General features: G+C 34.9%; 3 protein-coding genes across 3 annotated transcripts; 2 read left to right on the top strand and 1 right to left on the bottom strand.

The window, feature by feature from the left end:
- Positions 1-6,851: 6,851 nt before the first annotated feature.
- Positions 6,852-9,757, top strand: LOC145054116 (uncharacterized). The gene has a single exon (XM_079002251.1). It carries the CDS (start codon positions 6,933-6,935, stop codon positions 8,277-8,279), a length of 1,347 nt encoding a protein of 448 aa, XP_078858377.1. The 5' UTR covers positions 6,852-6,932; the 3' UTR covers positions 8,280-9,757.
- On the bottom strand, positions 8,333-9,744 carry LOC145054117 (putative inactive receptor kinase RLK902). Its single transcript, XM_079002252.1, has 2 exons — positions 9,047-9,744; positions 8,333-8,978 (listed from the first exon to the last, which is right to left on the bottom strand). The coding sequence occupies exons 1-2, from the start codon at positions 9,534-9,536 to the stop codon at positions 8,437-8,439; spliced, it is 1,032 nt and encodes a 343-aa protein (XP_078858378.1). The 5' UTR covers positions 9,537-9,744; the 3' UTR covers positions 8,333-8,436.
- Positions 9,758-19,132: 9,375 nt separating the features above from the next.
- LOC145054115 (BAT2 domain protein) lies at positions 19,133-22,296 on the top strand. Its single transcript, XM_079002250.1, has 9 exons — positions 19,133-19,500; positions 20,038-20,238; positions 20,334-20,431; positions 20,527-20,593; positions 20,681-20,884; positions 20,962-21,218; positions 21,326-21,416; positions 21,500-21,698; positions 21,791-22,296. The coding sequence occupies exons 1-9, from the start codon at positions 19,321-19,323 to the stop codon at positions 21,991-21,993; spliced, it is 1,500 nt and encodes a 499-aa protein (XP_078858376.1). The 5' UTR covers positions 19,133-19,320; the 3' UTR covers positions 21,994-22,296.
- Positions 22,297-22,603: the final 307 nt, after the last annotated feature.

Here is a 22,603-nt window from a genome sequence, read left to right as displayed (position 1 = left end):
AACATCATTTTTTCCAATTTTGTTCAATGTTGATAATTTTCTATTTGAAACAGTATAAATATTTTTTTAATACATTTAAACCGTATAAATATGTTTTTTTTCATTTAAAAACTATAGTTTTGTATAAATACATTTTTTTTACACTCAAACCATATTTTTATATATAAATATGTATTAGTTATATAAAAATTGTATTTTATATTAAATATGCAACTTTAAAATGTGTTTGGAGGTTTGAAGGCGTGTAGTCGATCAAAACTCATCAAAATTTTTACATCTTATTAGAAGCTTATGGTTAGTGTAATTCTCATGATATAACTAATGCTTTGAATGTAAGAAAAAAAACACATTGTATTTAAATAAAAATGTGGTTTTTAAACGAAAAAAATATGTTTATACGGTTTAAAATGTAATAAAAAAATATATTTATACGGTTTCAAATAGAAAATAGACAAAATTGAACAAAATTTGATAAAAGATGTTCGATTGGAACAAAAAAACATAGTGTCAAAATTGAAATAAAAAGTTAAACTTAGTGTCAAAATCAAAAAAAGTGAAAACTTAGTGTTTTTTATGGAAAAAAAATCAATTTTGACACGTCAGCATATCATGTCAGCATACCACGTCATCAAAACTGACACGTCATCAAGCCACGTCAGCATGTAACCTGGTTAACCGGTCAAGTGGTCAGAATTGTAACAAATTGAAAAACACAGTGTCAAAATTGACAAAAAAAAAACACGGTGTCAAAATCGAATTTCTGTGTAAAAAGAGTGTTTTTTGTGTCATTTACCCTATTTTTTTTACAAAACAATCTCTTATAATGTAACATCCGTTAAAATGTAAATATTTTCGTAGTCAAATTGACAAGCAAATATATGATTTTTCAAAAAAAAAAAATCACAGATGACGTCATTTTTCATAGTCACCATGTTCAAAACATCATTTTGGAAAAAAAAAAAAAAAAACAATTAAGACCAACATTTTCATAGATGGTTATCTACCAAATTATGGTTATTTAGGTCATTTTTCATTTTTTTTGGCTAATTAATGGTAAAAAGTTTTAGAAAATGTCTATCTTTGTCACTTTCTCTAAATTTTAACTAGCTATATCACTATATGTAATGCCGCCTTTCCATTTTCTATTTAAAATGATAATAATATTGATAGTAAAATAATAAAGGGCAATCATAGGTTTTAATCAACATATAATGGATAAATAAGTAAAATAAATAAATAAATGGAGTTATGTAAAATATAAAAGAGATTTATATATTATTTAAAGTAATAAATTAAGTATATGCTAGATAAATAAAAGTACATGAGTGACCTTAAAAGAAACAAAATAGTCTTAAGAGGGACTAAAGGGGGATTTTGAAAGCTTATAATGTGAAAATCTGGGTGATTGGGACCAAAATATCCTTATGGAAAACTTAAGGGATGTAAATTGAAAATTTTGAATTCTGGTGAATGTGACTGCTACTTACAGATCTTCGTCCCATTTGTGAGTGTATGTCACACAAGGAAGAAACCGCGGAGGGGTGGGAAGGGGGGAGAAGAATGCTAGAAAGCGAAGAAAAAGAGGAAGAAGGGATCAAGTATCAAGGTATGTAATCACCCTTCTATTTCCTTGCATGAAAAAGAGAGGCAAAACGGAGGAAAAACTTGATTTTTGAGCTCAGAATCTGCAGGTTATGAAAATAGTGAAACAATAGACTTAGGGTTGTGATTTTCGAAATCTCCTTAACCCATTTATTACTTCATAAATAAAAGTCCATTACTGTTCTCTTTTGTGCATTGTACTTTGAGTTATGGTTTGACAGCCAAATGACTATTATGTTATCACACCTCATAATTATTATTAAGTCCTTATTCTCTAGCTTTGAGGTCGTTTTACTAAGGACATAATGGGTTAAGATGTTAAATTAACCCAAATGCTAAGTTAAGATTTCATGTGGAAATCCATTATTTTGTCATGTTTTTGTAAAAAACATAACTAATTCTAGAAAATTTGTTTGAACCTAAAATTGGTTACCAAAGTTTAGAAATTGAGTCTAATATATTTCGTTATTTTTTACCTAAGCATGGAAATGGCTCTATTGAGGGTGAAAAGTGTAATTTTTAATGATTGGTCCAGTTTGAGCTGCTATGTCATGATGTCTTCAAAAATTCATAACAAATAGTAGAAAAACCATATGGACTTATGTAAATAGTCCCTCGAAAGGTAAAAGAATAAAGTTATGGATATGAAATAATATTGCAATATTGAGGGGTTTTAGAGGGGCTAAAATGGTCTTGAACAGACTGTTGTTTTGGGTAATATTTTGTAAAAATAAGCCTAATAACTTAAATACTTAATGAGGGCTAAGGGTTAGCTATTAACATTCTTAAATGCTATTTCTAGGAGGGATGTGACATGTAATGATCTTGCTGGATTTATGGGGTATCACTTGGAGTCTACGCTGCATTTTGAGGTGAGTTCCTCACTACATGATATTGATGTTATACGTCCTTTACTTTAACTCTTGTGTGCTTGTAGGAAGTATGTGGGTATTACTAGACTATGTTATTGTCTAGTAGGTATACGATATTGGTTTGACATACTAAGAAATATGCATACGATATTCGCTCAAGGTACTAAGGAATGCGTGTATGATATTGGTTCGATGTACTGAGCAATATAGGAGGGTTCGACGTATTAAGCAAGGGGGATCCGCATTAGTCGACATGTCCCAAGTTAGTGTATGCTTGTTTATGATTTATTTTTAGACTTGCACATAGGGGTGTGCATCAAACTGCAAAAACTACTCACACCGCACCGCATATTACGGTTTTAGACTTTCACGCTACGGTTTGTAATTTTCGTAAACCGCACTATGTGGTCCGGTTTTCGGTTTATAGTAATAAAAATGCGGTTCAAACGGCACCGCATATATATACTAATAAAAGAATAACTTTAATATTCTTTTTGTCATGCGTCACTTTAATACAACTCATCATTAGTGTATTATATATACCTGATGACATTTGAAAATTTAAAATAAATGATCCAAAGAAAAGAAACAAGATTAAGTAAATTATCAAACCGCAACCGCAAAACTGCTCACACCAAACCGCACTGTATATCGCAGTTTAGAGCTTCCACGTGTGGTTTGTGGTTTCTAATGTTCTCAAACCACATATACGGTGTGGTTTGCAAGTTTGACTATAAACCTCACCGCAAACACCCCTACTTGGATGTATGGTTATGTGTTGATTGTATCCTTATGTTAGAGGTAGATAATATGTAATGTAGATACTATATATGTTTTTAGATTCACTAAGATTCGTGTTTACCCTTTTCCTTAGAACCACTGTTCTAGGATCATCATGTACGAAGGATGTCAAGGCGTAACGATACACACCGACGTGACTTTGTTAGGATGAAGATTTTATTTGACACTTGATTATTCATGTTTTTGCTGCTTTGGATTTTTAGGCCTTTATTTAAATATTGCTAAATTGTGGAATTTGTTTTTTAAAATCAAAGATGTTGATATTATTGGTATTTTTGATTTAATAAATATTGTTTTAAAAAGTTCAATTTAATTGTAATATCGGGTTCCATTGAACATTTTGTTTTAATTTTTATATGAGATATAAGTGTGTAGACAAGTGGAGTTAAAACATAATTTGAAAATATTAGATTAAACTGGACTAATCAAAGTTTTGATTTACGTTTTTATCAAAAAAAAATGACTACTTTGTTATATAAATAAATAAAAATAAAATTTTATTAATTTATACAAATATGTTATAAGTAGATTTTAGTTAAAATGTGAGAAGTTATTGAGTTGCTGATTTAGACGGGTTGAATGTTTATATTAAAAAATGATTATGTAAGGTAGGGGTGAGCAAAAACCGCACCGCAACTGAAATTAACCGTAAAAATCGCATAAACCGCAACCGAAAAACCGCAACCGTAATAAAAACCGATGATGAAGTTTTCTGTTTTTCAAAAACCGCAAATTTGCGGTGCGATGCGGTTATTAGTTTCCAAAAACCGCAAAAAAAACCACACCGCACCACATATATTATATACAATTTTTTTTTATCAATTATTAGTTTATTAAATGTTAAAAATAAGACAAGTTTCATGAATAAAAGACGGATAAAATAATAGAAGACAAAAGCGTTGGTTTTTTCTTATGTTTAACTTTGAAAAATGATGAAATTAAACAATTTTAAGATATTTCTTGTTAATTACTATTGATTTGACGTTTTAAAGATATTAGTTGTCTGTGGTTTAAGTTAAATAGTTAATTGTTTTATACTTTATGGTTTTTTTATTATTATTACAAGTAATATGTTTGAACTCTTAAAACTATTTGAGCTCTAAATTTAGGTTAAAAACCACATAAAATAATCGCACCAAATTCATGCGGTTAATAACCGCAACACAGAAAAAACAAAACCACACAGCAAAAATAACCGCCTAACCGTACCGCAAAAATAACCGCATCATACGATTTTGAAAATGGATTAACCGCATTTACGGTTAGTGGTGAGGTTTTCACTAATAACCGCACCGAACCGCACCGTGCTCACTCTTAATGTAAGGTAATAATCTAATAAATAGAGATAATTTATTATTAGATGTTGCTTAAGTATGAGTGATTGGTTTCGTGTTCATTGTTTAGTATTAGCATAAAGTGGCGTTATTTGTTGTCTCCGATTGTCACGTAGACATCACATAAGATTTGTCATTCTTGTCATTTTTTTGTGTACGAAGTATTGAATAGGGCGTGGTTTGTCATCCAACTATTTAAAAAATATATATATAAAACTTAATTAAAAAACATAAATATTAATTAAAACAAAATTTATAATTTTCATTAACCACAACATTGAAAATTACATAAACAAAAACCAAAAATAGAAAATAACATGAAATAAAAATTATATAAATAAAAACTTAAAAAAACATAAATTTATAAATTAAAAATCTACAAATTATATTTAGCCCTAATTGTTGCTTTCATAGCCAAAGCCACTGCTCGATCTTCGGCGTTAAGGCTAGTCACATCTTGCATTACCAATGTCATTTTCGTGAGTCGGATGGTTTTGACCATATACTTCTTCAAATTCATATTTAATTGTGTCATTTGCGATACTATTTCATCGAATCGGTTGACCGCTTGGTACTTGTTGACAAATTTGAAGATGTCGTTTTTCCTTTTCTTTTCGTTTTGTCCTTTCCCATGAGACAAGGAGGAGGTTGTATTTCTTCATTGTCATCATTCATTAAGGTTAACACCGATGTAAGCATTTGATGACATTTGTTGTGAACTTGAATATGAAGAAATTTGGTTTCTTTTTGAAGGCTCAAAAGCACTTGGGTTGTTTTTGGAGTTGTGTAAAGACATCTTGAATGCGAGAATTGTTTAGAAGAGAAAGTATATAAAGAATGATATTTTGTAATGATAAAATGATGCAAGATCCGTGTATATATATAATGGTAATGTAAAAAAATTACATTAAATTTCAAATTCTAACAGGCAGAAATTTGAACCGCCGGCAATAATAAGGTAGTATTTGCCGCCGACAATATCTACCAACGGCATCCCAATCCCACACCGTTTTGGCCTTATTGGTTAGGGTTTATGTTGTTGATTATCAAATTACTGTTCTAACATTGTAAAAATATTCATCCTATAGTAGTTGCTGACCAATTTCGAGCTGGAAGAACTGAAAGTAAGTTTATGTACTTACATCAACAGTCAACACTTTGTTTCAATCGAATCTACGGCTGTGTAATTGTGTTGTTCTAAGTTCTATCTTCTGGTTTTGAATAGAAGCGCCAAAGAAAGAGGTTGATAAACTGATAGCATGTTAGAAATGGAGGATGAACAGCTTGTTTGAATTCTTTGAAAGTCGTGATTTACTATTAAAATTGAAGTATTTATATGGTACAAATCGAACACTCAATTGGATGAAATTCAGAAATAAGAAATCAAAGAATGTCTGTGAAAATGTTCTTCAAGATTGTACCAAAAAAATGACAAAAAAACGGATTTATGATCTCTGTCTGAAAACTGTCATATGACAGTTTCAAACTGTCATAAAACCATAAAAACTAACATAAAAATGGATATTTAGATAAGGGTCAAACCAATGTAACTCGACCCCAGGGGTTCTGCCCCTTGGCCCCGCCAGGGGCTGCCGCCCCTTGGACCCCGCTTCCAGGGGCACTGCCCCCGGACCCTCGTTCCTTTAGGGGCTTCGCCCTAAATAACAATGTACTTTGAATCTTGAAAAACTTGAGCAAATGTGCACTCGTACACCATCCTAACTTGTTCAATATTCATCACATCAAGATTAAATCACCAACATACTATTATCATGAGGACTTAAATCGCTGATAGGATCCTTACATGGAATCTCCCAATTTCACAATGCACGAAACCAACCACATCAACAATCGAAATCAACTAATTCGAATTCAAATAAAGTAGCATCAACTGAAACAACGAGGAGAGAATACCGGACTCCTCCTTCACTCGATTGCTTCGCTCCAAATACACGTTCCCCGCCTGGTATTCCTCTGTTCCTGATCACGAAACCGATTAATTTCAGCAAATTCGATTTACTTCGTTTCTTATGATTTTTCTTTTGAATGTAGATATGTTTTGATTAAGTTCGATTAAATATTTAGCGTTGTCCATCCAATTTGGGAAAAATACTCTTAGATTTTATTTCATTAAATGAACGAGAGATTGTAGCGATTTCCCTTTAGATCTGTGGTGTGGAGAGATAAATGGTGGTAAAGATAGATTCGCCATTCGCCATTCAACAACAACATCCAACGCCATCCTCCCAATTCACAGCCTCGTATACCACCCTTCTTATGGAAGCTCCTAATCCTATACACAACTCTCCTAAACCCTTTCAAAATGCAAACCTTCTTCTTCATCGGTGGCCTGCTTTTCATCTTCTACGTATCTTCATCCTCCCTTGCATCAACTGGTCAACACCTCACAACTTTAAAACAACCCTTCCTTGCATCAACCAGTCAACAACTCACAGCTTTAAAACAAACCGACCTTCAACCAGAAGATTTTAAATTAAAGGTTGATCCCACTTTACATTTTGAAAACCCTAGGCTTATGAAAGCTTATTGCGCCTTACAAGAATGGAAGAAAGCAATCTACTCAGATCCACAAAACCTCACAGGAAACTGGGTAGGCCCAAATGTGTGTTCATACGAAGGGGTGTTTTGCTCTCATGCTTTAGATGATCCAAACATTCTAACAGTTGCTCTCATTGATCTCAACTATGGAGATATTGCTGGACAGCTTGTTCCTCATATTGCATTATTAAGCGACCTTGGTGTATTCCATATCAATTCCAACAGATTCTGTGGGGTTATCCCTGAAACCTTCTCAAAACTCAACCTCCTGTTTGAATTCGATGTCAGTAACAATCGTTTCGTGGGCCCTTTCCCTAAAGTTGTATTGGACATGCCTCATTTGAGGTTTCTTGACATAAGATACAACGAATTCGAAGGCAAATTACCTCCTGAATTATTTGACAAACGCCTGGATGCCATTGTTATCAACAACAACCGATTCCATTCCACCATTCCAGAAAACATTGGGAATTCACGTGTTTCCATGCTTGTTCTTGCAAACAATAAGTTCACAGGTTGCATACCTAAAAGCTTTGGAAACATGCCACGTTTAGAACAAGTTTCTTTCTCCAATAACCTTCTAACTGGTTGTATACCCGAAGAGATTGTGAATCTTCAGGGGTTGATATTGTTTGATGTGAGTAACAACAAATTCATCGGGAAACTTCCGAAAAATTTACACACGTTGAAAAGAGTCGAGAGGTTTGACTTTTCAAACAACCGGTTGACCGGAACGATTCCTAAAAGCATTTGCAGTATGCCTGCACTTTTGGATTTTAGAATCTATAGGAACTACTTTCATGAGATTAGTGGAGAATGTGATAAGCTTGTGGATGAAAAGCTGCTTTCTATGAAGGAGAAAGACAATTGCTTCCCTAAAAGACCCCATCAAAAATCTGATAAAATTTGTTCTCAAATGATGAACATTCAAGTTGATTGCAAAAATGTAGGCTGTAGTACACCACAAAACAACGTTGTTGAGCCAGGAAACCGGAAAATAACACCACATAAAATGAAACCACCACCACAAAAGGTTCATCCGCCACCAACACCTGTCCCACAACCACCAAAACCAACCACCAAGCCACCACCAGTGGTCCGAGGACACTAGATGTTATTAGAACACTTATTTTTTTGGTAGAAAACAACTCTCTGTAGACTAACTTGTATTAAACAACTAATGAGAAAAGTTTTACATTTCACATTTCATTCATCTTTGACATTTTTTCTGGTTATTATTACATATAATAATATTATTAGCTATAAAGCTAGTGAATAGCTGCTTGAATCATCTCCACTACAGTTCCCATGGAAGGGCGTTGTTTGGGGTCAGACAAAAGGCACACCTCCGCGATCATAATCATGCCGGAGGCGGAAACATTTTCTTCAACACCTGACATTCGTCTATCGGGAACACCTTTCAATCCTTCTCTATTTTTTTTCTCCGTTACATATTGCCCTAAATTAGTCACCGAAGGTTTCTTTCCTGTAATTATCTCCAACATCAAAATCCCAAAACTGTAAACATCGGATGCTTGGCTAAATGACTTTGAGATACTTCGTGTTCGTGTTAATTCAGGCGCCATTCGACCACAGTTTCTTCTGATAATCGTGGAAGCAGAGATAAGATACGGCGTTTCATAGCTAGAAAGACGAGGTGAGAAATCGCTTTGTATCAGAAAGTTAGATGATTTTATCACCCCGCAGAGAAGACCTCGACTGTGAATCGACGCTACTGCTTTCGCTGCTCCGAGCACTATTTGCTGTCTGATTTCCCAGTTTAACGGCGTAAATTGAACGCCTTCGCTTCCTGAGAAATTAAAAACGATTAAAGGTAAAAAGTTAGAAACCCTAGTTTTTGGTTATGGGATTGCTTACCATGTAGGAGCTCCTCCAAGCTGCCTAAACATAAGTAGTCATGAATAACGAAAGCTTCGCCGCCGTACCAAAAACCAAATCGGAGCGGCAACAACCACCGGTTGCCACTAAGGCCGCCGAAAAACTTAACCCAGTGCTCGAAATTGCTGCCATGGGTGACGTTTTTACAGATCTTTCTTATTGTGATAATGGAGCCGGAGTCGAGGACGACTTTGTAAAGTGTGCCTAAGGAGCCCTCGCCGAGTCTGTTCTTGGGGAGTTGAATGAGATCGGAGGGGTTGAAGGCTGTGATGGTTTCATGGTCTCCGAAGATGATTTTGGTGGGAAGTGTGATTTTGACTTGTAAGGAGATCGGGGTTTGGTTTGTGAGTTGGGTTGTGGTGGGTTTGGTGAGTTTGGTGGAGATGAAGGCTATGGCTCTGTGGAGAGTACATATGAAGAACATTATGAGAAGTAAGAAGAACTGCCATGCGTGATCGATGTTCTTCATTGTTTGTGAGTGAGAGGTTTGGAGATTCCAGAGCAGCCATTGGTTGATGATGAATTTGAGTGATGTGCATAGATGTTTTCACCTGAATCTTTGAAATCATCCTATAGACAGCTAATTTTATGTTTGTATTCTTAGAATCGGATTGCGTCATCTGTGTTTAATTTTAATTGTAAAATTGTAATTGTAATTACTCAACATAGAAGTAGTACCCAAGTTATTCCTTTTCTTTTGTCGCACATTCAGAATCTGATTAAAATAGCTACGAAGAAATTAAATTTGAATAATGTGTCATGGAGTAATCTGATCATATGTTCATCAACCTAACTAAAATCAAATGATTTATAAGTTGAGATACCGCATTGTTAATATACACAAATAAATCAAATCAAACTCTATTATATTTGGGTATCAATCACTTTAATTTTATTTCTGCATTTGTTTGCTTTTAGTTCCAAGATGGAGAAGGAGATAATGAATAGTGGCATATGTTGCGGTGGAATTAAAAAAAAAAATATCCTATTTGCAATTGAAGGGCAACTGTTTGTTAATATGTCTATGTGATAATTGATAATCAAAAGAAGTAGAATGGATTGTATATGTATCCTTCTTCTTCCAGCAAAGAAAATCGACCACTGCATTCTCGATTTAATATACAAGTCTATGAAAACTATGTCGTTTCTGCCAATCATTCTTCTTATCTATTTAATTTAGGTTCGTATATGTAACTTTAGGTTCATATAGGTATCCTTCTTCTTCTAGCTTTATTTCTGACTACATACTTGATCAAAATTACTATGACTTAATGTTTGGTTGATGAAATTTGTATTTTTTAAGTTCACATATTATATTAAGTGTTTGATGAAATGTTGATTAAGTTAAGTTGGCATATTAACACACATAACATAATTTTTTTTTTTTTTTTTTTTTTTTTTTTTTTTTTTTTTTGTTTTTATTCAAAGTGTCTGAGTAAAACAATTCTATACAAGTGATGTGGTTGAAAGTTGAAACAACCATATATAGCTAGATTAGGTGCTTAACCCATTAAGTTTACAATAAGAAGTTATTCTAATATGATATTGTTTAATATCTTGAGTGAGCTTTCTTATCAAGGATAGTTTGTCTAACTTATCAAGGCTAATCTGTCTAAAATATCAAGGACAGAGGAATCAGGAGGTTCTTAAGGTCTAATGTATTTCCTACTTCCTTGAAAAATTCAAGGCCAGCTACTATTCTTAATTCTCTAAAAATCCATGATCTTCAATTTCTAATAATTTTCTTAGATTTGACTGCATGGTAGTACAGTAAAGTTCTTTCATTTGGAATTTGCTAATTTATTTGTATTTAACAAGTATTTGTAAATTACTTTCATTCGTATTTGCCGCAGCTTCACTGGAAAATTCTTTTAGTTATAGTAATTGGTTTTTTGTTTGTAGAGCTTTATGTGCTTATATACCATTTGTAGCAAAAAGAGGTCAAGTATAGTTTGACAACAACTTGAGTGTCTTGAAGGTGTTGCAGTTTATTCATATTTATTTGCAGGTTATTAACTTGAACTTATGAGTTTGATTCAGTTTTCCATTCTTCGTATATCACTAATATATCTTGAAGCTATTATAGGATTTTATATTAATATTGTAATTTTAGCATTTTACTTTCATATTGTAATTTTGAATTATAACATCATATTTTTTTTATTAGAACATTATACAGGTTGGTGGGATGAAACTTCTATGGGGGCTCTAAACATGCAATAATAAGCAATGTACTCTTATTTTCCAGTTTAACTTATTTTGAATTATTGTCGGTGCCTTTAAGCTTGAGCTTGTAATACTAAGAGTGAAACGATTTAACTATTATTAAAATTCGATTTTTTTTAAGAGTTTCCACTTAGATTATTTGTCTGTTTTCAATAGAAAGACAAAAGTTTTCGTGATTATATATAACATTTTTTTTGCCACAAAAAATAAATTAATACAAGTCTATCATCTTAAGAACTACTAAAACCGGAGGGAAACTTCCTTCACTTTTTGTGGGTCATACCCTCCTTTCCCTCACCTAAAACCCAAATAATGGATGGGAAGCCCTTCCCTCATTTTTTTTTTTTTTAATTTTTAAATTAATACTAAACATAAAATTTAATTAAAAATAAAAAAACATTTCATTAATTAAAATAAAACTTACATTAAACCTATAATTTTAAAACTAGAAAAAAAAATTAAAAAAAAAAAAACACAAACTAAAAATCAAACAAACGAACAACGATCTACGAAAAATATTTTTTCAGAATTTTTTCCACCTTCTTCATCACGAGCTCGAGAGCCGATCCTGAGAGATGATCGATGTTTTCCATTAAAAACTTCATATATTTCATTTCTTGTCTCTCCGCCCGCTACTTTTTCTTTGTCGAAAGCCAAACGTTCGGAGAAATTAAGATTATATCGATCAAACAACGATGTTATTTTCCGTATTTCGTCAATGTCCACTCTGAAATCAGATGCATCCGAAGAAGTCTCTTTTCCCTTTCTCTTCGCTTTGTCCCTACCCATTGGACGGACAATTTCTTCTAGCTCGAGTTCGTCGTCCTTATTTAAATCTAGACTGACCCGAGCATCGGAGGAGGTTGTGTAACCACTAGAGCCCGTTTTTGTTCGCTTTGATTGTTGGACTCCAAAAATAAAATTTTGCTCTTATTTTTTCCACCTAGGACATCGGACCAATAATTTCCAACAATTATGCCACTTGAATGGTTTTCCGACTTCCTTAAGGCAAAACTGCAAAGTTTTTTAAAGTATTTCTTCGTCGTCTTGGCCACTTTTTCGTGGGGTTTTTAGGTTGTTGTACAATCCGTTTATTTTTTAAACCCCCTTTGCTATTTCTCGAAACTTCGAATTCGGTTGATGTTTCGTACGGTAGTCGTAGCCTTTTTCTAGCTCCTCTCGAAACCGTTCTAAAATGTGAAACCAAAAATATTCTCCCGGTTGTGCATTTCCTTGAATCGAATCTTTAGAAATGTCAGCCCAAGCTTTGACCAAAACTAGCTCTTCGTGTGGAAGCCATGTTGTCGGCTTTTGTCTTCCCGGTTGTGCGACACCCTCGCACGCTTGTTTTTTCTCTTTACGCCTTTGTGGGGTGGTGTTGGTTGAGTTTCGGGAACCATGTCTTCTTCTTCCGAGTCATCCAACTCATCGACTAGCCGACGTTGTTGTTGGGTTTGGGTTTGAGTTTGAGTTTGGGTTTGGGGTTGAGGCTGATTTGACGATTGTTGATCCGGAAACACAACAAAGTTTGAAAACATTTGCGGCGAAACATTTGGAACTTGCATCGGGTAATATTGTCCAACATTTTGGTATTGGAATTGTAGTGGGGATTGAATGGGAGCATCGAGTTAGGGACGATAAACTCCTTGTGGTGATGAATCGATAGCAAAAGTGTTTCGAGAAGGGATATTTAAACTCGAACCATGACTTTTTTTTCCTTCGATCGGAAGTTGGGGTTTGATTGTCGGGATTCATTTTTTTAGAAGAAAATAAAGAGAATAAAGGGTTTTGTGAATGTTGTTTGATGGTAAATAGTTGTGTATTTATAGATGTTTAAAAAGGTTAAAAAAAACAAAAAAAATGGATTTAAAAGCATTTAGCCGTTGTAGCAATATATATATATATATATATATATATATATATATATATATATATATATATATATATATATACACCGTTAATCAACGGTTACACCTTGTTCCCGAGTTCAACTTAACGAGAGAAAGGAAACGAAATGAGTGGAAATGAGAGGAAAATAAAAGAGATTAGTGTTCCCGAGTTTCATTAAATGAGAGAAGTGGAAGGAAGTGGAGGGAAATGGGAGGATAACTTTCCCTCCTAACTTTCCTTCCGATTTAGGAGGATTTGGAAAGAAAGAACAAAATTATTCATTTTCCTTCCACTTCTCTCAAACTCGGGAACACAAAAGAAAATTTTGTTTTCCTTTCCTTTCTCTTCTTTTCTCTCGTGACTTTCTTTTCTTTTCTCTTCTTTTCTTTTGTTAAACTCGGGAACGAGATGTTAAATTTCAAAAAAAAAATGCAGCCAATCATAGCTGGAGAGAGAACGCGGGAGAGTCTCCCCTTACCCGTTCACGCGCCACCCTTCCCCGCGCTGACAGTGCGGTGTTCCGTCGGGCGGGAAGCTTCCGGTGGGTCTTCCCCGCAACCATTCCGTTCGACCTAATTCAAACCAATTCTTTGAGCAAATTCATTCTTGCATGTAATGCTTATAAGTGCATTTGTGCTTCGACTAAAATGTCCCCGATGTTGATACTCCATTTTATTGTTGCTATCATTCTTTGCCCCTGAAGTTGTTGCAATTCCTACTATAAAAAAAAGTGGTTGTAATGTATTGGGCTTGTTGATTTGATATTAATTTGTTTTGTTAATTCTATGACACAAGTGTGTGTGTGTGTTTTTATTGTGTTATAGTTTGAAGAGAAAACTTATGGTTATTTACTTATATAAAATATCCAATTATTTAGAAATCCATGTATTTAATTGTAATATGATCGTGTAATCATTTATCATATAAATCAAATTTTTTTTTTAATAATTTAGATCTTTTATAAATATTTTACTTGTGGTTCTCACGGGTTGTAACCTAGATATTTAGTAAAATGTATTTGATATAGTTTACAGATATAACGATAAACTCGGATATTGGGTTAACGTATCAGATTATTTAATAATATTATACAAAGTTGATTATACTGTTTACCTATGCTGCTACCAAAATTCTTGGAATAACACCGTGCTATGGTTTAATATCAACATGACATACTCTGTGATGACAAACATATTAAATTTGGCGCATCATCAAGGATTTCGGGTCCTAAGAAGTTGTGTTTCTAATATGGCAATACCATTGTTGGGTTATCTCAAATACTTAACTTAGGGCGTGTTCGGCACATAACGTTTAGGAGCGTTTGAGAGCTTTTAGCTTTTAACGTTTGACAAAACACTCTGTTTTAAACAGAAAGTCTCATTCGACACTGCAAGCTTCTAGCGTTTAGTTTAAAAAAAAACATTCCAAATCCAAATGCTACTTCATGTAGCGTGTTTAACAAAACGCTACAAGTTACCTGTTACCTGTTACAAGCTACCCGCTACCAGCTAATTTTGCCGAACACACCCGTAATAAAAGACGCATGAAGTGCATTTTTCTACACCTATATTTCATCCAATTTTAAAAGTCCATTTTTCTTTTCATATCTTCTACTTTTAACACCGGAGATGACAGGGGTTTCAACAAAGAAACCCAAGGGCTTCGATTCTAGATCGAACGACCAACAAAGCAGGTGGTTCGGGCTACTACAAGTGCGACAAGATATGACATTTCAGCAGGGATTATACTGCTGCTACCACCATCACTCTGACATCAGATCTGATTTGCTTCCATTGCAATAAAAAGGGGCCACAAGAAGGTCATTTGCCCGAGTTTAGCATCAGGAGGACCAGTAGCAGCACCTGATCCGATAACTCTGAGGATCATTGATGGCCGCCAGGGCAAGGTGGAGGCACCATTTGTTCGGAGTAGGGCATTTCAGCTGACAACCGAGGAGGCTCAAGTAGCACCCGATGTGGTCACTGGTATGTATTTTCTCCTTATCTTCTTATTTATGTTATTTTTCCTGCTTATATGTTTGTATTGTTGATTAGGGTCGTACCTTATGAAAGGTATTCCTGTGTTGGTCTTGTTCGATTTGGGGGCTACCTGATCTTTTGTATCCTTTACGCTTAGCAGGAGATTCGTCGATGTCCATAAAGTGTTGGATTATCCATTAGAGGTTAAGATTGCAAATGATCATCTGGTGCGAGTATCGAGGGTTCACTGATTATGCGCTTTGGAGTTATTCAGTGAGTAGTATCCGATTGACTTGGTTATGATTCCCATGCACGAGAGCAAGGTCATTGTGGGGATGGATTGGTTGAGCCCCAATAGGGGGTGAATAATTGCAGGCTTCAGTTGGTATGTGTTCATACCCTAAGTGGGAGATAATTGGTGATCCACGGTGAGGGTGCTCCATATGGGACGACTCTATGTTCGGCAACCAAAGCCATGCATTATCTTCAGTAGAGATGTTTCGGGTTTATGGCCTATGTGATGGATACTCGAGAGAAGGGTGAGATGACCATAGATGATGTACCGATTGTTTGGGAGTACTTAGATGTGTTCCCTGAGGACTTTCCAAGAGTGACTCCCTAGAGGCACGTTGAGCTTCAAATTGATTTGGTTCTAGGCGCGACTCTGATAGCCAAAGCACCTTATCAATTAGCACCTCCAGAAATGCATGGGTTGTCTATGCACCTGCAGGAGCTGTTAGAAAATGGACTTATTCGGCCAAGTAGTTTACCATGGGAAGTGCCAATCTTATTTGTGAAGAAAAAGGATGGGACCAATCGATTGTGTATTGACGATGGGGAGATGAATAAGCTAACGGTGAAGAACAATTACCCACTCCAGAGGATCGACGATTTATTTGATCAGCTTCAGGGCACATCTTGGTTCTCTAAGATTGATTTTCGTTCGGGTTATCACCAGATAATGGTCAGAGAGGAGGACATGCAGAATACAACCTTCTGGACTCGTTATGGTCATTACGAGTTCGTGGTGATGCTTTTCGGGCTCACCAATGATCCAACCGTATTCATGGATCTCATGAATCACATATGCAGGCCTATGTTGGATTGGTTTGTGATTGTGTTTATTGATGACATCGTGGTCTATTCCAAGACTCATGAGCAACATGAGGAACATCTGATAGAGGTATTGGAGACTTTGAGGAAGGAGAGAATGTATGAAAATTTCTCCAAGTGTGAGTTCTGGTTGTATGAGGTGCAGTTTCTGGGGCACCTTGTCAACCAGAGCGACATTATGGTCGATTTGGCCAAGGTCGAGGCAGTGATAAGGTGGGAGGTTTTGAGGTCTCCATCTAAGATTCAAAGTTTCCTTGGATTGGCAGGTTACTATAGGAGATCCATTCAGGATTTCTCCAAGATAGTCGTTCCTTTGACTCGATTGACAAAGAAGACCATCACGTTTCGTTGGAGGCTTCGTCAACCATCACGTTTCGTTGGAGGCCTGAGCAGCAGACAACCTTTGAGACTCTGAGTCAGAGATTATGTGAGGCACCGACTTTGACCCTGCCAAAGGGTGTTGAGGACTTTGTGGTATATTGATGCTTCGATCTTGGGCTTAGGTTCAATTATGATGCAGTGGGGTCATGTGACCACTTACGCCTCGAGGCAGTTGAAGCCTCATGAGGCGAACTATCTTATGCATGATTTGAAGTTGGGGTTGTGGTGTTTACCCTCACGATTTGGCGACATTACCTATATGGTGTCCGTTGTACTATCTACACGAATCACAAAAGCCTGAGGTATTTGATGAATCAACCAAATCTGAAATGAGGCGGCGTAGATGGTTCGATGTGGGGAAGACCAAGATTGTGAGATCCTTTATCACCTGGGGAAAGCCAACATGGTGGTCGATGCTCTCAGCCGCAAGGCGGTCGCGGCTCCGATCAGGGATTTATGTTTGAGGATGACATTGATTACCTCACTATTATAGTAGATTTGAGAGGCTCAAACTGAGGCTATGAAGGAAGAGCACCGGAAGAGTGAACGCATTGTGGCTCAGGTGGATTCCTTCGATTATGATAGTCGGGGGTTATTGACCCTTCATCAAAGGGTGTAGGTTCCATACTGGGGTGGTGCGTGACAGGTTTTGATGGAAAAGGCACGCACGTCGAGATTCTCTATTCATCCAAGAGCGACAAGGATGTATAGAGATTTCCGTCCTGATTATTGGTGGCCATGTATGCTACAAAACTCAGGGATAAACTTTGCAAACTTATTTCATAGTTTTGTGTTGGATGCTACACGTCTCCAAAATATCGGACTTAGCGTCTGGGTCTCTAAGCAGGTTTTGAATTTGTTGCTACCACCTTATTTATGCCATTGTATCATCGTAACCTTTAGTAGAAATGAACTTTGTTTTTTACTGTAGATAACTTGGGTTGAAAACTTAAGAAGCATTTATGTTTGCATATTTCAATTTGGTTTTTAATTGGTTATTACTAATGCTTCATATCTCCATATACATTGTAAATATAAAATGGTTTTGAGAGTTTGACTTTGGAATTCGATTATTGTTACTATCCAATTCCTTCAGAAGTATAATTTTGAGTTTAATTAGGTTTTCTAAATATAATGTTATTATTTTGACATTTACCAAGTTAAAGATTTAGTGAAGATTTTGGATATTTAGAAGACTTTGTAATTCAAGATTTAATTGTATATAAATTATTCACTTAAACTATCGTTTTTGGTTCACTTATTACACCCTCGTATATGGCTTGACCAACTTTCAAACATCATGACTTTAACAATTTGGGACCAAATTTTTGCAACAATTATTTTACCAGTTTAATTATTTTCAAAGATGATCAAACTAATTTATCCCATACGAGGGGTGTTTCAACAAACACTTTAAAAACTAATTTTATCCCATACGACACAAGGAAGAACTCAAACCGATTAGAATCATCTTTGTTGATACGAGTAGTTGTTATAACTTTTACTTATTCTATATTATAACAGTAAAATAAAATCTTTATTAATGGATTCGATTGGATGAACTTATTTCTAACAAGATATTTTTTAGAAATGAATTGTATCGGTGGTGATTGAGATACAATTTTCAAAACCTTAACCCACACAAGTTGGAAAAAAATTATGCACTCCGAAATGCCGAGCCAAAAGTGGACCATATGAGATAAAGCACGTTCAAAATGTATTTTAAACAAAAATAACCAAAAATATCCGAATTCGGAACAATTTATGTCCCATCTTGTCGGATGCTTTGATATACATTTTCTTTAGTTTGAAACATGTCATTTCAGACATGATTACCATTTTGGCAAACGGTTAAATAACATTTATTATTTTTGTGAATTTCCCTTTATATATTTCCATCTCTACTAAATATTTTATAGCTTTATATACACAATAAGTTTTAGCTATAGTACTATACAACTATATAAATCATAATTTGTTGAGTATAACTAAAAAATGTTGTGTATGAATTTCTTATCCATCACAAATTTCGTTTTAACTAAAATTAATTATTTTATTTTTATGTAAACGTAAAGTTTAAAAACAAGAGTAAATTACACAAATGGTCCCTATGGTTTGAGGTAATTTGAGTGTTTGGTTCCCAACTTATTTTTTTTTAGTTCGGAAGGTCCTTACTTTTTGTTTCTGTTACGCGTTGGGTCCATATCTTACCTAAAAAAGACTATTTTTCTCTTGATTTTTAACTTATTTAAGTAAACACACCCCCAACCTTACTCATTCACCTTACCTTATCTACTCATCATTTTTCCTATGTAAATAATAGTCTTTTTAGGTAAAACACGACCAAACACGTAACAAAAACAAATAGTAAGGACTTAACGCGTAACAAAAACAAATAGCAGAAACTTCGGCCTTAAAAAAAAAAATAATAAGTTAGTGACCCAAAACCATACGTACGTGTGATATACTCTAAAAACAAAGAGATCCGGAAAGGAGAGACAGGCGGACAAAGCGTCACCGTAGTAGTGAAGTAGAAGTCTTCCAGATCTGCAGTGCCTTTCGTTAGTTTCATCCCAGACCCAACAAACACGCGATCCAACCAAACTCTTTGCTTCATCAAAAACCATTACTTTTCTAGATTCCCAAATCGCAAACCTTCTAAAAATGGAACCCAACACCACCATAAAATCGTCATCAAAGGATGAGAGAGAGCCAGTCGAAGAGAAACCAGCGGTGGAGCAACCGAAAGAAGATCAGAACGCCGGCGGTGGATGGGGCTGGGGATTCTCTGCATTTTCTGTTCTTTCAGATCTTCAGAAGGCTGCTGAGGAGATCTCTCGCAATGTAATGCTAATTTATTTGGAAATTGTATTTGGTTCACTTCATTTAGTATCGCATTTCCAAATACTTTGCTGCCTATGGAATTAGGGTTTTACTATCTCACTTTCACTCTCACTCACCCTTGCCCGATCTAGGTTTTCGTTTTGGTCAATGATCGCAAGGCTTTTTATTACTCGACAGAAATGGATACGAATTGAGACTTCCATTTTTGACGTCAAACTTAGTGCATCTCAAATACAAATATAAAGTATCTGATAGGATTTTCATACAAAACAAACACGAACATTGGATTTTCTATCGACTGTTATCAAGTTTTGTTATTAAACCCCTCTTGAATGTTTCGTGGAAGGAGATACATTTTTGAAATTTGAACTTCGATTCCTAACCTAATAGTGTTCAGATGAAGTTTCTTTTTTTTAATGGATTTTGTTGCAAATTTGCACCTAAAACAATATTACTTTTAGTCTGATATCTATTTCAGGAAAGAAATTTGCACAAGCAACATTTAAGTTTCTTCTGATCACTGTTTTGTGTTCACAGGCTGCTGAGGTTGCCAAGACAGCTGCAAATAGCATCTCTGAGTTGCAAAACGAGCTTGAAGGCTCAGAATCTTCTAAAGAGGATCAAGATCATCAAGCAGCATCTGATAAAGATCAAGAAAGTGAAGATGAAGATGATAAGAAGCGCAAGGCTACTCTTGAAAGACTTGAGAAAGCCAGTGAAGACACAATCCTTGGCCAAGCAAGTTCTAAATGATAGTTGCATAACTAACTTGTGTTTTCAATGCTTTCCCACTTTTGATTTTATTCTAAATCTTTATTTTTTTTATCCTACAGGGGATAAAGGCTATTGACAGTTCTGTGGAGAACTTTGCTTCAGGAGCTTGGCAGGCTCTTGGTAATGCATGGAAAGGGGGTTCCAGTTTTGTTCAGAAGTAGGTCAACTTATTGGCATCTATTTTTCTTTTGTGAAAGCAACCAAATATCCAAATCAAATGAATCTTTATAATTAATTGTTTATGTTCTTCAGACTGGAAGACTCTATACAGCAAGGTGGTATACCTGCAGCAGGCTCTGTTGCACCATCTCTTCTAGAGGTTAGCACAAACCCTTTCTTGTTTTTATCTCCTACTAAAAGTTTCTGTTTTTGATTGTTGTTTTTTTTTAACTGATTAATTGAACAGACTGGAAGAGCTTTTACTGCTAAGGGGTTGCAAGTTCTTGAGTATGTTGGAAAAGAAACTGTTGATCTTTTGATTGCAGAATCAGGAATGGAAGTTGACAAAAATGGTGGTGAAGGTGGGCATGGAACTGAAGAGGATCAGTTATTGGAAGAAGTAACATTTGACAGATGCTTTTACATCTATGGAGGTCCAGAGCATCTGGAGGTAGTAATTCTTTCATCTTTTTTTTATTATCAAATTCATTTTAGCATATCAAAGTTTCTTATCATGTTGAGTTACAGGAACTTGAGGCATTGTCAAACCATTATGCACTTTTATTTAATCGAAGAAAAGCAAAGCTGTCAACTGATGAAAAATCTGCATACGATGTGAAGCTTAAAGAGGTTCAACAGCTTCTAAGTTTAGACACTGAAAGTGATGGAAAGAATGCAGAATCTGAAAAGGGAAAGAATGTTGAGAATTCATCTGATGGAAGTTATGATGAGATCAAGAGTTTTCATGGTTCTAGTGTGAGCAAGGCTGCAGAAATGGCTACAGGGTAATCTCGTCTTTTTAAGTTTTTACATTACTCTAATTCAATCCAAAACTAATCTTTATACAATATTAATTTAAGGGTGTCAATTCATCATTTGATATATTTTGCAGGTTTGCTAATGCGTTAGCTGGACTTTCCCCAAGTGATATTGCTCTAAGAACTGGTGGGAGGCTAGATTCTCTTCACTCTGAGGGCATTCATGTAAATAAATAAATTATCTCTTTATTATTGAATATCAGGCAACAATCAAAGTAAATAATAATAATAATATTATGTGTATGCAGAGGCTTTCAGAGATGTGTTGCATTGCGGTTTCTCAACTTGTAGCTCTTGGGAAATCAGTAGTGAAGAATGCAAATAAGGATGATGATGTGGCAAAATTTGATTGGCCAGAGGATTGTATTGAAAAAGCTAAAACAATTAGAACAAAGACACAATCAATGACTGGATTTGTGGAGGCAGTTGCCATCAGTTTTGTGACAGGTACGTGTATGTGTAAGTAAGTAAATCATTGAGTATTGGAATTAACAGAGACTAAATGACCATTTTACCCTTGTAATGAACAAACACTACAGGCATATCGGATGTAGCAGAAGCTTATGCAGCAGCCATAAAATCTGCTACAGAAGTTTTACCAGAGAAAGTAATTGAAGAAAAAGTGAAGTCATTTTCTGAAGATCTTCGTGTGAATCGGACCACAGCTGTGGCTAAAATCCAGGATGGATTACATTTTCTGGCTTATGTCATCCTTTCCACTTCCATGCCTGCTGCTACTTAATGCTTAGGAGATCTTAAAACTAAAACCTTCTTTGTTTTTTTTAGATTATTCAGAGATTTTGGTGTGTTGTATATATAGATTATAGAGTAGTTGTTGCTTTTAGTTTTGGGATTGTGAATCTACTATATCATAATTCATACTGCTCCCAGATTCCAACTTGTAAGTTGTTGTATACTTTTTTCAAGTCTTTATTACTATACCCGTTTAGTGCTTAGTAGGGTCTTTAACTGTTTGGAGGATTTTGATTCGATGTATCAAACATGTTGAATTCTTAGGTTATAAAACAACGACTACCTTTATATACTTCTAATTTTGATTTTGCTTTCATGAGATTAGTTTTGGATTAATGTTAATCAAATAATAGCCAAGTTTCAGGTTTGTTCTAAAAATGTATTCCAAACAATATTAAGAGGCTTTACCATTCAAGTTTTAGTTTTGTTTCATTTATGTGGAAGTGGAACAATGGAAAGGTAAGATGTGAGTTGAGGTGTAATAGTTTCTAATTCAACAAATGAATATCTATCTACATTAATGGATGTCATATCTCATAATCATTAAAATAATTACTTTTTTTTTTTTTTTTTTTTTACTGATTTTATTATTTAGATAA

The sequence above is a fragment of the Lactuca serriola genome, chromosome 5, assembly GCF_051521515.1.
Source record: "Lactuca serriola cultivar US96UC23 chromosome 5, Lser_US96UC23_V15, whole genome shotgun sequence".
Taxonomy (NCBI): Eukaryota; Viridiplantae; Streptophyta; class Magnoliopsida; order Asterales; family Asteraceae; genus Lactuca; species Lactuca serriola.
This window is presented reverse-complemented; position numbering and strand designations above follow the sequence as displayed.

Coding starts and splice junctions, on each gene's coding strand:
- LOC145054116 (XM_079002251.1), top strand. CDS start 6,933: ATGCAAACCTTCTTCTTCATCGGTGGCCTGCTTTTCATCTTCTACGTA.
- LOC145054117 (XM_079002252.1), bottom strand. CDS start 9,536: ATGAAGAACATCGATCACGCATGGCAGTTCTTCTTACTTCTCATAATG. Junction 8,979..9,046: donor CTTGGAGGAGCTCCTACATG/GTAAGCAATCCC, acceptor TTAATTTCTCAG/GAAGCGAAGGCGTTCAATTT.
- LOC145054115 (XM_079002250.1), top strand. CDS start 19,321: ATGGAACCCAACACCACCATAAAATCGTCATCAAAGGATGAGAGAGAG. Junction 19,501..20,037: donor CTGAGGAGATCTCTCGCAAT/GTAATGCTAATT, acceptor TTGTGTTCACAG/GCTGCTGAGGTTGCCAAGAC. Junction 20,432..20,526: donor GGTTCCAGTTTTGTTCAGAA/GTAGGTCAACTT, acceptor TATGTTCTTCAG/ACTGGAAGACTCTATACAGC.